The sequence below is a fragment of the Poromitra crassiceps genome (assembly GCF_964638095.1).
Source record: "Poromitra crassiceps genome assembly, contig: HAP1_SCAFFOLD_439, whole genome shotgun sequence".
Taxonomy (NCBI): Eukaryota; Metazoa; Chordata; class Actinopteri; order Beryciformes; family Melamphaidae; genus Poromitra; species Poromitra crassiceps.
In genome coordinates, this window is record NW_028151968.1 from 60,729 (window position 1) to 74,382 (window position 13,654).

Consider the following 13,654-nt stretch of genomic DNA (forward strand, 5'->3'; position numbering starts at 1 on the left):
TTGTGAACGCATCTTTATTGGCACTCAACAGACCGGTAACATAACATTGTATAGTAAATGACTTTGGTCCTCCCTACCCTGCCCCCTTGTGTATCAGTGTTCATTAAACTTTTCTCACCAGAACCTTAGTGTTGTCCTTATTGTGCTGTGTTCATTGTCAACCATCCTTAGCACCACACTGTGCACATAATGAACTGCATTGTGGACCCTTATATGACACGGAGTAGCAAAAACACAGACAAACAAAGGAGACGGAACTGATTGGGTTGAGGTGTTCATTTTTATTTATTTTATTTTTTGCAAACATAATGACAGCAATTGGTGCCGTTGTCCAGCACCGCCATCATGGTTCTTTTCCGCATCACCAGTTTGGAGATGAAGTCGTCAGGCTGCGATCCGGTTGCTTCAAGGGCGGTGAAGGATCGCCCGTATATCCCCTTCAGTTCATCCAGTACCCACTGGAGGGTACCCGGCCCGATGTTTGGGTTGTTTGGGCCAAGACGCTTGGAGTAGAAAGTGCCGTCCTCGACGCGCACGGAGGCATCACAGATGTGACCATCAACGTTGTAAGTGACCGAGATCAGGTCACCGTATACATGTTTGCGGAAGTACCCGGAGAACACCATGTTGTTGGTGCCGGCTTCTTCTAGTGCATTGTAAACGGCGGCCTGGGTCGCTGCCCCCCACCAGCAATTGCCCAGCCGAGTTTTGACATCCGGCCACTCCTTTGACAACACCTCCGAGTTGGCAGGCTGGTAGTAGGCTGGCATTCTTCTCATGGTGCGCTTAGGTGGGGGTCTCTCACCCGCAACCAGTCCGATCACGCCGGACTCCTGGTTGGGCTGGGCGGGTGGATAGACACACGCGTCGCTCATATCGGAAGCGCGTCTGTCTCCTAGATCCGGGTCAGTGTGTGGCTGCTCGCTCCTGTTAGTACAGTAGGTAAAGGTCCTCACAGGAGATGGCAGAAGACTGACATGAAGGCTCAGCAGCCATCTATTCTAAAGACAACCTGCCTTCATATATTTTTCCTAGACTCTTTTCATCTCAACAGTAGACACAACACAACAGGATCATGGGCTAGACAGAAACGGGCCAGTATGGCTGCCCTAGTTCTCATAATCAGTGCCCTATGCTACTCTTCCCCGTATGCTACTCTTCCCTTGTCCCTTGTACAATAAACCTCTGTGCAACACCAGCCCGATGTGCGAGTTTGTAATGATGAGAGAATGAGACAAAAAGGGTTTCAGATCGAAATATGTATTCTTTATTGCAGGAAAATATATGGATATATAGACAGGCATCTGCATACTGCAGAGAGACATTCAATTAAATTCAGTTCAATTTATTGTTGTCCACAATGTGGAAATTTGCCTTTGGCTTTACAGGTTTGCTTGCACATTATGGAAAGTACACGGCACAGGAAATGATAGGGTACATAAGACAACAGCGATAACGGGCATGGTTCTGATCTGGATGAGTCTAACGTTTATGAATTTAGCAGATTTATTGCGTTTGGTATGAAACATTTTGTTCTTGGTTGCTGCAGGAACTCTATAGCGTCTTCGTCAGCGTGCCGACATGCCGGAATGGCTGCCCTAGTCGTCGTCATCGAACATGTGATCGTACGGATCCTCCTCCTTGCTGTCCTCGTTTCCGTTGAACCAGTTCCGCTTGACGGCGTCGCCGTAGCCCTCGGACGTGTCGTGTGCGCGCAGCTTGGCCGCTCTGCTCTTGGCCAGCTCAAACAGGGGTCTCTCGTCCTTATCCAGTTCGATCTGGCTGGCCTGTATCTTGGCCACAAGAGATCTGTACGACTCCTCTGTTATCTTGGGGAAGAGGGCGTTGAGCCTAGACACCTGGATGCGGGCCACGAGCATGAGATCAGTTTCATTCTTTACCGTGGCAAACATGGACTGCTCCGGGACGGCTTCGGACTCTGTGTAAGCTGCCCTGCCGTGCTGGCCGCGAACATCCCCGTTGATGCACTGGTTGCTCAGCACATTGATGTAGTAATAGTCCTTGTTCCTGCAAAATCTCATGCAGCCGAACGTACCAGTGTGGAGGTCCGCGAAGATCCACAGCGACGTGTCGATCATGACCGGGGCCAGTACCTGTGCCCGAGCATTGTTGAACATCGTCTCCGTATGCAGGATCCTTGAGTCGCGGGTTAACTGGACCTTGCAGTACGCAAGTTTGTCGTTTTGCTGAAGCAGATTGTCAACCTTCAGTCGCGTATTCCCGAGATAGCGGAGCGTCCGCCCCAGCGTTGGGGGGAGCGTATTACACCGGTCAGCGTCTAGCCATTCCAGCGAGTCCAAGTTCAGCCCGGACGACCACGGCTTGCCCTCGGGAAAAGCTTTCCCCTTGATATTCAGCGGGTCGCAGCATTTGAAGCTTGTCAGCATGTTCACCGTCTCGCCTTCGTTACCCTTCTTGGGCATCAGCTGTGCATTCAGGCACAACAGAGCGTTGTACAGGTTGGAGCCGTGCTTGGGGTTAGGGGCATGCACAAGCCGGGCCAGCTCGGCACAGAAGAAGCCCATGGCGAAAGCCACGGCCTGGCGGATCGACAGGGCCAGTGTGAAGTGGCACATGGGCATGTTGCCGTTGGTGCCGAGAAACCGGTAGGTGTGGTCCCTTTCGATGTCGCTTTTGTTCATTCTTTCGTCGAACCTGGGGTCGTTCGGGTCGAGTACGTTTCCCACCTCGGTGAACTCGGTTTCGTTGAATCGGTGCCAGCGGGAGTACACCCCAATACTCGTTACCGTGGATGCTTTAGCATTGATGCCCGAGCCGCACTTGAACGGGCTGGCCATCATCGCGCCCACCTTGGAATTGAGCTTTAGCTTGTCCGTCTTTGCGCCCGCCAGGGAAATGTCGATGGCCTCCGACATGTACGTGCCCCCGCTCATGGTCATCGCAACCGAGGTGAAGGTGCCGCTTTGCTTGGAGGAGCTGCTGTGCTGCTTGGTCGCGGGCCGCTGTTCCTTCTGTGACGTGTACACTTTGCCCCAGTCCTGCATCGCGCCCCCGGTCTGGGGCCTGAAGCCTACCCCCGAGCACAGCAACATGTTCCCCTGTGACCCGTCCTTGATGCTCTTGTAGAGTGTCTCTGTTTGATTTACTATGGCATCGCGCAGCAGCAACACGCTGCCGCCGGCCTTGTCCAGGTCCGACTGGCTGTACTGGCTGTTGTTGTGGCAGGGCAGCATGTTGCGCATCGTCGCAAACACCAGGCACTGCAGGTAGGCCATCATGTTGTCTGACAGCAGGTACTCGTAGATGCAGAGGTTCTTACCATACATGTCCGGCCCGCCCATCGGCACCTGGGCAAGCGCCTTGTTTTTCTCGAGCGCCGCCGCTCGGTCTCCCATCTGCGGGGCAACAAACCATAGGGCTCGGCACTCGCTTTCCGTCAACCTGTTTTTGTGCGCGAGTCGCTCCGCTATGTCGGCGCCGGTCCAGTAGAAGCCTGCAGTAGATGGGGTGACGTCCTCGCCTTGGCAGATGTGGAAGCCTTGGAAAAGCCTGTAGACGCCGCCGACCGGCAGCCACATGGGCTTCGTCAGCGTCGCTGCAAACAGCGGGTCGACAAAGTTGTGCTCCAGGAAGGGCGCGGAGGCTGCGCTCAGCACCATCGCCAGGTCCTGGGGTTCCATGTTCAGAGCCACGCACCTGGCAAACAGCTGCGTCAGGTACATGAACACCATGTGCCGAGGCTCTGATCCGTCGGGCCCCGGAATGGGATCGTCGGTTTTCAGGTCAATCGGCGAGAACTTCTGGAGCAGCTGCAAGATGAAGGCCGCCGCCTCCAGCGAAGTCTCCCTGAACACGATCCAGGGCTGGGCCTCGCCAGAAGGCTTTTGTATTTCGGCGAGCACATTGTCCGAGGTCATAGAGCCTACGAACGCCGAGAGGACAGCCTCTTCGCCTTGCAGTTTGACCAGGCTCTGCCAGGCCACCTGCTCATACGTGACGTGGGAGCGGTGAGGGACCTTGTCCATGGTGCGAGGGCTGCCCTGGATAGTCAGGAAGTGGCCCAGGTGCTCGCCATGCAGCACGAGCACCTTGCTCGGCACGACGGCGGGGCAGTAGACATGGAAGACAGGCGGGGAGTCGACAAGGACGTGGGTCATGGGCGACAGCTCCATCCCGTAATCGATGTTGGCGTGGCCCGGTCCCACCGTCAGGCAAAAACTCTCCTGGGGAAGGTTTACCTTCAGTGTCTTAGTTACGCCACCCGCCATTCTAAGAGTCCGAGGGGGTCTGGAGCCGACCGTGAGAGAAAGGAACTAGAGAAGTTGTTGACGTGCAAGACCAACACTCGGGGCTGTGACAAGGCGTACGCCTTCTGTCTCTTTTTGTGGGACGATCTGGCTGCTGCGCTGTTTCCGGGCGAGAAGGGGGAAAACGCCAACTGGCTGCCAAGCAGGGAGGAGGTTTCAGCTAGGGAGAACAAGAAGCATCTACTCAGATTAGGACTGATGGCGCACTTTTATAGGTACTTGTCAAGGAACCCGGGCCCTAATACCCCGGAGCACGCCTCCCGGTTCAGGGGCGTGAAGGAGGCGGCCGGGCTCCTATTTCAGGGCTCCGTCTTAGCCAGGCAGCATCGCCCGAGGACGGCGGCGACCGGAAGGTCCGGTGACGGCCAGTGCCCGGGCATCAAGTGGCACAAGTTGAGCTTCGTCAAGGCCAAGCAGTCATACCAGAACAGGCTCACCAAGGCCTTTCAGAAGGTGAAGCAGGTCGGCCACGCGGGCTTGGTCAAGAGCGACCTCCAGTGGGGCCTCGGCTGCTACTACAGGCTGGCTATGGCCTACACCACCGACAGCCCGCTGGAGCTGGCGGCTGCGTGCATGCCATGGCTGAAGCCCGCGGTCGAACTCATCAACCAAGAGAACTTCGCGGAGCTGGCCGGGTTGCACGAGCGTGTGCTGACGACGCTGTACGCCGTGCTCAACTGCTACGTGAACTGGATCGAGCCCACCTACCACCAGCTCCTGCTGGTGCCCGGCCAGCCGCGCGGCAAGCCCCGCGTTGACGAGTGTGACATGCGCTGCTACAGCTGCCTCAAGAACCAGACTTTCCGCTCAGCGGAAGTGCGGGGCAACCCCAAGAACATCGACGTCCAGTTTGACTTCGACAGGATGGCCTTCAGCTCGTCTTGCTGCCAGGCCCCCGTCATGTACATGCCCCTCTGCACCGAGTCGGTCAATACGCTGACATTCACCTACATGAGGCAGGTGTACACCACATGCCCGTTGTGCAAGAGGACCATCTTTTCGGAGCTGCTGGTCGACTATCCCACGCTCGTCTCACGTTGCATCTCGTGCTTTGGGAGGAGCGGGGACGACGGGGGGGCCGTAGACGCCGACAGCCGACTGAACTATTAGCGTCTCGGAGCCGCTCTTGCTGCTAACAACTTCGAGCCCACGTCAGTCGCAAGCGACTCAGACACACTGATGGTTCACGACTGCGGGCCGCGGCACCCGGACTCAGCCGCAGACAGCGACGGCTAAGACTCTGAGGTCTCCGATGACCATGTCTCGGATTGCGACGCTGACAGTGAGCCCTACTGCGGCCATACAGAAGAGTGTGACGCTGCTCCGAGAGCCGGCGGAGATCAACGCAGCCCTCTTCGTGGTGCGAGCTGACTCGCAACGCGCAACGACGGAGAGCGAGAGTGTCCGTCTGAGTGTTGCGGCGTCCGTCTCGGATGCCGGCTGCATTGAATGGAACTCCGACGGCTACGGCCCAGACAAGTACTTGCATACCACTGTCAGCACCATGTACGTTACGCTGCCCGACGAGAAGAGCGACTCAGACTGCGACGGCTCAGAAACGGACAGCGACAGCGACGGCTCAGAAACGGACGGCGACGCCGACACGCGAACACCGCCTAGCTCCGGGGCTGGCATAACTGAGGAGTTTGTGACACTGTTGTAACTCGATGTGTGATGTGAGACAATAGAAAATAAAAACATATTTGACTGTAACCCCTAGGGTGTTGTTGTGTCTATCTTTCTGAGCTTGGTCGAATAGAGGCCCCGGTCTGACTCCTGGTGACGGCCTAGAAGAGGGGCTTGTTGACAATGAATTTAAGCTACTAGCCTAAGCGAGGCTAAGCGGATCAGCGAGGTCTCAGTCCGCACTTCCGCACCTCAGTCAAGATCCCTCGACCGCCTCTACAACAACACCATGTCCGAGAACCGTTGCTTCTTGTGCGGGTCCGCCGACACGCTGCCTTCCTACACCGAGACCTGCCTGAGGATGCTCGACATCCTGCATGACATCCTACACAAGTACTGGCTGCCGTTGGAACAGGGCGTCAAGTCAGCATTGCTGTACAAGCCTTTGAATGCCGTGACCAGCTGGGCCCTCTGCTCTGGCAACAAAGCAGATGCCTGGGAGCAGCTGGTCAAGGGAGTGACCAGCTTCATTGAACCTAACTCCACTGAGTTCAAGGACCTTAGGTCTGAGATGGAAGCGCTCGCCGATCGCACCATACCAGTGGAGCTCCCGCTTACGTCCCGCTCTGCACCGAAGAAGCAGACGGACGTGTTCATCTGGCACGATGTCCTGGCTGAGATGAACGAAGTCTCGCTGAGCAAGGTCTACCTGCTGTTGTGGCTGATCAACCGGCAGACCTGCCAGGTCCACAGGGGCGACTTGTTTATACGTTTAAGGGACAACGTTACGGCCAGGGCGATCACGCAGTACGTTGAGGACTGGTCCGGGTCTTATTTCGGCTGGATTACGCGGGCCGTCTTGGAGAGATTGTACCTGTACAGTCAGCGCATCTGCACACCGGATCACCTTCGGCTACCCACGGGTGTGTTCCGCCACCAGCTCTACCTGCCGGCGGGCCTGAAGTCAACGCCCTTGGTTCAGGCGGGCAAGGACGAAGCGACCAAGTTCGAGGCGAGCTACAGAAATCGCACCGCGAAGGTACGCGTGGCCATCTTCGACAAGGTGCCCGAGTACCGCAAACCGCTGTCGTGCAAGACAAGCGGAATGGAGCCGCGCAAACTTCTCCAGAACCTGCTGTTCACCTTCAAACCAGACCGCTTGGCTGACGTATACCACTACTTCGCACTACTCAACTTCGACGACCCGCAGCAGCCTGGCCGCCACCTCCGGCTCGACCTCGCCAACGGGCCCGATGTGCGGCTGGCGGCCCCGGAGAATCTCTTCCATCTGGCTGAGGAAAACGGCCTGAGCGTTGCGGCGGTGTGCCGGGGCCTGGAGCTGATCCTTCGCGAGGTGTTTAGGCTGGTCAGCGAGGCTGACAGCGTCAAGGTCATGCTGAGCAACTTTCGTGGCAGGCCAGGAGTGTCACACGCCCCCTCTGCAGACCAGGAGGATCTGTGCAGGATGACGGTCGCCGTGCGTGCACTGCAGCGCCGCCCATTCGCGCTCGACCTGTGCATGATGGATTGCCTGGGGCAGGACACCATGCTGATCGACAGCGCCTTTGCCACCAAGGGCGAACGCGGTGCTACCACCTACAATGCCATGAACGTCGTCAAGGTGTGCCACCCCTCATACGTCCCGTGGCCCGAAAACTGGCTGACCGAGCTGCTCTGGCGCGACATTGACGAACACGGGTTTGGTTTGGCCGCGAGGGACTACGGCCACTACATGATGTATGCGAAGCACTTAACCAAGGCAAAGACGTCCGTGGCGGCCTTGGGGAGCGCTGATGCTGAGATGCTTGAAGACACCGTCAAGGTTGAGACACTCCAGGACAAATAGTGGGAGTGACACTTCTGTTACCTGATATATGTTGTTGATTTACTGAAATTCTACATAGGGCCCTGGGCCTCGTGAACCAGATTTTGATTTTCTGTGTATGTGTGTTTTCTGCACCTGCGAAAATAAAGAATACAAAGAACACAGTGTCACATTTTAGTTTTAATGCTGATGGCTATTGGTGCTGGCATTCTGGGGTTCTGGTATAAATACAAATATATGAAGAGAGAATAACCGGTGGGGCAGAGCAAACCCCTAGAGTAAATCATAGAAAAGAAATAGAGACAAATATAGACCTCTGTGATGAGCATGGAGTTGACGCTATGTACAGCAGTTGTAGGGTTCCAATGATACAAATAAAAAACAATATTCTACAAGAATGATCAGAGTATGCGTTTTTAATTTATTCTTCACACTGTTTCACAGGTCATGACAGAGAGAAGCTTTAGACCAGGTTGTGAGTACTCTGCCATGTCGGACAGTCCGTGTGCCACACAGCAGCTGATCCTAATGCCTCTCATCCCGGTCCCGCACGCTTCGTGCCACTCATTGGTGCTCCAGTCGCAGCGCTCCACTTTGGAGCTGTTGGGGGATCCTCCGCATACGAACAACTGGTCGTCCACCACCTCGATGCCGAAGCTGCTGCGCGGACGAGGCATGTCGGGCGCGGCGCTCCACGTGTCGGTTAGCGGCCCGTAGGCCTCGGCGCTGTGCAGTCTAGTTCCGATATAACTGCCGGCCACTGCGTAGACGCGCCGTGGTGTAGCGGGGCACGGAGTACTCGGCCATGTCGGACAGTCCGCTTGCCACACAGCAGCTGATTGAAATGCAATCCTCCCCCATCCCGCAGGCTTCGTGCCACTTGTTGGTACTCCATTTGTAGCTCTCCACCTTGGAGCTGTCGGGTGATCCTCCGCATACAAACAACTGGTCGTCCACCACCCCGATGCCGAAGTTGGTGCGTGGTTCCGGCATGTCGGGCACGGCGCTCCACCTCTGGGTTAGCGGGTCGTAGGCCTCGGCGCTGCGCAGTCGTCCGGCCAAACCATGGCCGCCCACTGCGTAGATGCGCTGTCTGTAGGCAATGACGCCCAAGTGGGAACGCTCGACGCTCATGCGGGCGATCTTCGTCCACCGGTCGGTGTCTGGGTCGTAGCACTCGGCCGTGTCCAGGACCTCATGTGTCTCATAAGAGTGCTCATACTCCGTCACACGACGATATACTACACCACCGCAGATGTAGACTTTGTTGTTCAGTACTGTGGCGCTGGCGTGCATCCTCTTCCCGTTCATAGGTTGGAGCAGAGTCCACTTGTCGGTCTCAGGATCATAGCGTTCGACACTGTCGTGCACGATGCCTCTCTCGAACCCATCCTGCTCGGTTTGTACCTTTCCTACCTTGCCTCCCATGGCATAGATACTGCCATTCAGTACTGCCAAGCTGTGCCCCCCTGGGCGAGGATGATGCATGGCTGCCACATCGTGCCAAGTACGGGTACCGAGGTCAAACTTCCGCACGCTGGTGTTAATGCAGAACGAACCTCTCTCATCGCTCATGTAGCCGCCAACACAGTAGACAGCGCCATTTAGGAAAGCGGCGGCGCTGTAATTTTGCATAGGCCGAAGTTCACTGTTTGGTACATTGGCCCAGAACTTGTCACGTGGATCGTATAGCCGAATCCTCGAAGTTGTACCGTCGCCAAACCTGATTCGAGTGACGGCCAACAGGACGGCATGTGGCTGGCGCGGCCGAATCTGGGCGTTTACATCACGCATGACCCTCTCGGCCTCGGCGACGATCGCCTCACACTCTGCGTCGTCCTTCACCAGACCGTGGTTCTTCACCCGGTCGACGAAGTAGTCCGTGGCCATTAGGGCCAGGCGGATCTTGGGCAGTAGCGCGGATATGTGACCTTCGCGCTCCTCGGGCGCGTGGGCGATCCAGCGGAGCGCGGCCTCGAACGCGGCGCTCTCCCGCCCCACGTTCAGATCGTCCCGTCCGAGGATGTCCGTCAACCGCTCGAGAGAGAGTCCCAGGAACTCTTCGGAGTACGCGGCGATCTGCTCAAAGCGCAGCAGGATAAAGAGAAAGGCCTCGTTCCTCAGGTCCGGACAGTGGTATAGGTCTGCCAAGGTAAAGATGCCGACGCAGTTCCCCGGGTGGAGCCGCGCCTCCAGGAACTCGCAGCAGGAGCGTTTCACCCCGGCGAAGCCGAGGTAATCCGCCGCTATCAACAGCTCCTCCGCATTGTTCTCGGTCACCGGGACGGAGCCTGCGTCGGCGGAGTCTAGGAGGAGACGCATCGCGTTCGTCGACACGGGGCCGTCCATCTCGTAGACGTCGTCCTGCGACGTCCAACCGTGGGCGAAGACAGCGCGGAAGTATGGGCTGCAGCCGCAGAGGACGGCCTTGCGGACGTCGAATTCCGTGCCGTCCACTCTGATCCGCCAATAGCCCGAAGGCGGCATTGCGACTACCGGGGTTCCAATGACAAAAATAAAAAACAATATTCGATATGATCAGAGTATGCGTTTTTTTTTCTCCTTTGATGGGAAAATCTGACTTCTGGAGGTCCTCACACCAGAAGGGAAAAGACAGAAAGTGATACTTCGGGCAGGGGGGTGTTAGTTTTACAAGACTATCTGGAGCAGAAAACTGGGCTTAAAACCTGTACCATTCTAGAGGAGAGGAGGAGAGGATTTTGTGCGACGGGCGTTTTGTCAGAGAAGAGTTTTTTGTCGGAGGAGAGGATTTTGTAAGAGGGGCGTTTTTCAGAGGCTGTCCTCTAACAAAGATATCTCCTGACAGAAACACCATCCTCTGACAACTCTGTCTCGCTCTGACAGGATGCTCCCTGTGGTGGCTATAAAATACCAGTGTCTTGGAGTCTTGTCTTGTACATGTCTTGGAGAAGCGTAATCTGTAAGTGTTTTATTGATAGGATTCCAGCTCGAAAATGCTACCTACTTTTTCTTTTAGAAGTACATTTTCTTTACCAATTGTTTCCTACGAATGCCAGAAGTATTATGTTCATTGTAATTGTAATGTGTCTGCGTTTGTGCACAGATATTCGCAAAAACTGAAGGCCTGAAAGATGCCGCCACTTCGATTGTGCCCCATTTGCTACTACAAGCTGGTCAACCTGCCTGAACACCTCATGAAAGTCCACCATATATTTGATAAGGAAGAGCGCAAACTCTATCTTGCCCTTGACCACGGGAGGTAAGTAAAAAAAATGTTTTTACCGCACTAGGCAGAGCTTCTTTAATTCCTGTATTATGCTGAACATATATTGAAAACTGATTTGTGTTGAGGTACGCTGGACCACTGCCCTGCCACCAAGGAAAGTGTGCCGGGGAGTATAAGAAAAGGCTGGACATACACCTCGCTGTTGAGCACATCGATTTTGGGGTATGATTGTACACCTTTCTTAACATCACCTTTAGATTTCTCTAGTTACCACCGGTCATTTTGGAACTTAACCATAACGATTCCAGCTTCAAACCCTTTATGTTCTACGTTTAAAGGAGGAAGAGAGGAAAGAGGTACTGGCTAAAGAGAAAAATGGAGAAATCCGGCAGCGCCTGAAAGAATTGCAAGAAAAGAAGGGAGAGGATAAGTCAACGAGGCATGAGGTCAAGGAGCTAAAAAAGTTAGTGGTTGACTTAGAGTGTAAATTGGCGGACGCCGTCGCCAGTGGCAGCTGGGGCGCCAAGGACCCAAAAAATGCAAAGAAGAGACCGAGGCGAGATGAATCAGACTCTGACAGCCTTCAGGGAAGAGACCGGCGGCGCGACCAACCAGCGGTTCTGCCGCCCAGGGCTCTGGAGGGGCGACGGGCAAGGATGACAATCGGTTTGTCGCTCAGCACAAACCTTTATAATGACTGTATCACCTTTACATTTGCCTGACAATTATTGTGTTTGTTTACTGCTTATAGGGGACCTCACCGATCGCTGGCTGAGCAGTCGCCTACACTCCAATGCCTCAAAGAAAAAAAAAGAGAACTGCAAGCAGGGGGTCAAGCATGTAATGGAGTTCATCAGGGCCATGGGAAGTGGCGACAGCGGGCTGAATGTGTCCCTTACTTATATTGATGAGCCAGGGAAACTTCAAATGTAAGTTATATTTTTCTTCTTTTTTTGTCGCAGACACACACACACACACACCATGGTGTGATTGTTGTTGCTACCTGTGTCAATTACCAGAGCATTAGTTCTACTTATATATATATTGTTTTAGGTGGCTCAAAGACCTGCGATCACAGTTTGCAATACCTACTATCAAGACCCGAGTGTACCATGTGCGGACTTTCCTGATTTATGTGCATAGTCAGGCCTTCAACGGGGTATGAGTAGCAGTGTTGAGTGGATTACTTTTCAGCAATGTAATAATGTAACACTTTACAATTTCCAAAGCTACTTAGACACCCATACAGACATTGTTAATTGCATTTTATGTATTTTTTGTTTTGGATTATCTATTATCCTCAGGTGAGGTTGGGATCTCGCCGCTTTAGCTCCCTTTTGGAAGTCCTCAAGAAGGAGCAGGATGCTCTCGAGGCTGAGCTGCTGGGACATCGTCAGCGAAAAGCTTTGGAGAAGGCCAGTGAGTACAACATTTTGTATGAAATTTTCTTATCTTTCTTTCTTTTTTTTGTATGTGAATTATCTGACTTTGCAATTTAATACTTTACAGAGTTTCTCCTGAGCAGGGCCCAGTTGGAAGAATTCCGCAGAGTGGCAAAATGCAGAATCCCCAATTGCCTGGGTAAGTGTGAAATATCCTAGACCGTACGACTAGATCCACAGCCATTATACGAAATATTGGGTGAAATAACTGTCTCTTTAAATCGATGTATCAGAGAAACTGCTGAAAAGCCCAGGCAGCGTGGAAGCCCTCAAGCGCTTTGTCGGGTGGCTGGCGGGGTATGTATTCTCCCTAAGCGGCCATCGGAAAGGGGTGCTCACACATTTGACCCCCCTTCAGGTGGAAAACCCACAGCAGGACGAGGACGTGTACGTCATCAATGTACGTAATGGTAACCTTTACCAAGCATGAGATGTTTTGTACATATCGCTTTGTGTATTCCTGTATCTGTATTCGGCTTTGGCTGGAACACACTACTACATTTTCGTCTACGACTCCAGGTGGCAGAGCATAAGACGGCCGGCACCTTTGGCCAAGCAGGAATTGTCCTCACGCTTGAGGAGTACACCTGGTTCCGGAGGTTCGCCACCATCCGCCACACGCTCCCGGGCTACCAGTCCCAGGCTACCTTCTTCTTTAACTCGGCCGGGGGAGTTATGGCCAAACTGGGGGAGATGGTGGGGACGGTGTTCAACTCGATTAAAATAAGTGGTGTGACGATCAACGTCATCCGCGCCTCTATCGCAACGATGGTGAGTTTGGCAGATTGATAGATATAAATTCTGTCATATGGACTCGGCTTCCCCTCTCAGGGTATGATTTGACGGCATCTTCAACACTCACTCTTTTGTACCAGGCCGAGCGTGAGCTCAGCAAAGAGCAGCGGGATCGGGTGTGCGTCGCCATGTGTCATGGTGTAGGCACATCTTCCAAGTGGTATGTGGCCCCCCCATCGGTCGCAGAGTCCTATGCCACTCGCACGTGCCTCGAGTACGGAGCGCGCCGCCCTGCCACTGAGGTACCTGCAGCAAGCGGCAAGGCCTGTGCGTCGCCCCCTCAACCTTCAGGTGCTTGTCCAGAACAATTCGATTAATTTGTGATATTCTCTATTCGTGTATACATCATTGATGTTACGCACTGCCGGGTCCTTACATTGTGTAGTTTTCTCTGTATTTTAGAGGAGAAGGATTCTCATCTATCCCCAGGAACTGAGGGACATGGTACTCGAGGCCTTCAAGGAACACT

General features: G+C 54.2%; 1 protein-coding gene across 1 annotated transcript; it reads right to left on the bottom strand.

Annotated features, from left to right (window-relative positions):
- Positions 1-8,168: 8,168 nt before the first annotated feature.
- LOC310771217 (kelch-like protein 10) lies at positions 8,169-10,227 on the bottom strand (the record flags this gene model as incomplete). Its single annotated transcript, XM_083663875.1, has 3 exons — positions 8,169-8,500; positions 8,805-8,981; positions 9,258-10,227. 3 exons carry the CDS (start codon positions 10,225-10,227, stop codon positions 8,169-8,171), a joined length of 1,479 nt encoding a protein of 492 aa, XP_083520001.1.
- Between the last annotated feature and the right edge of the window lie 3,427 nt (positions 10,228-13,654).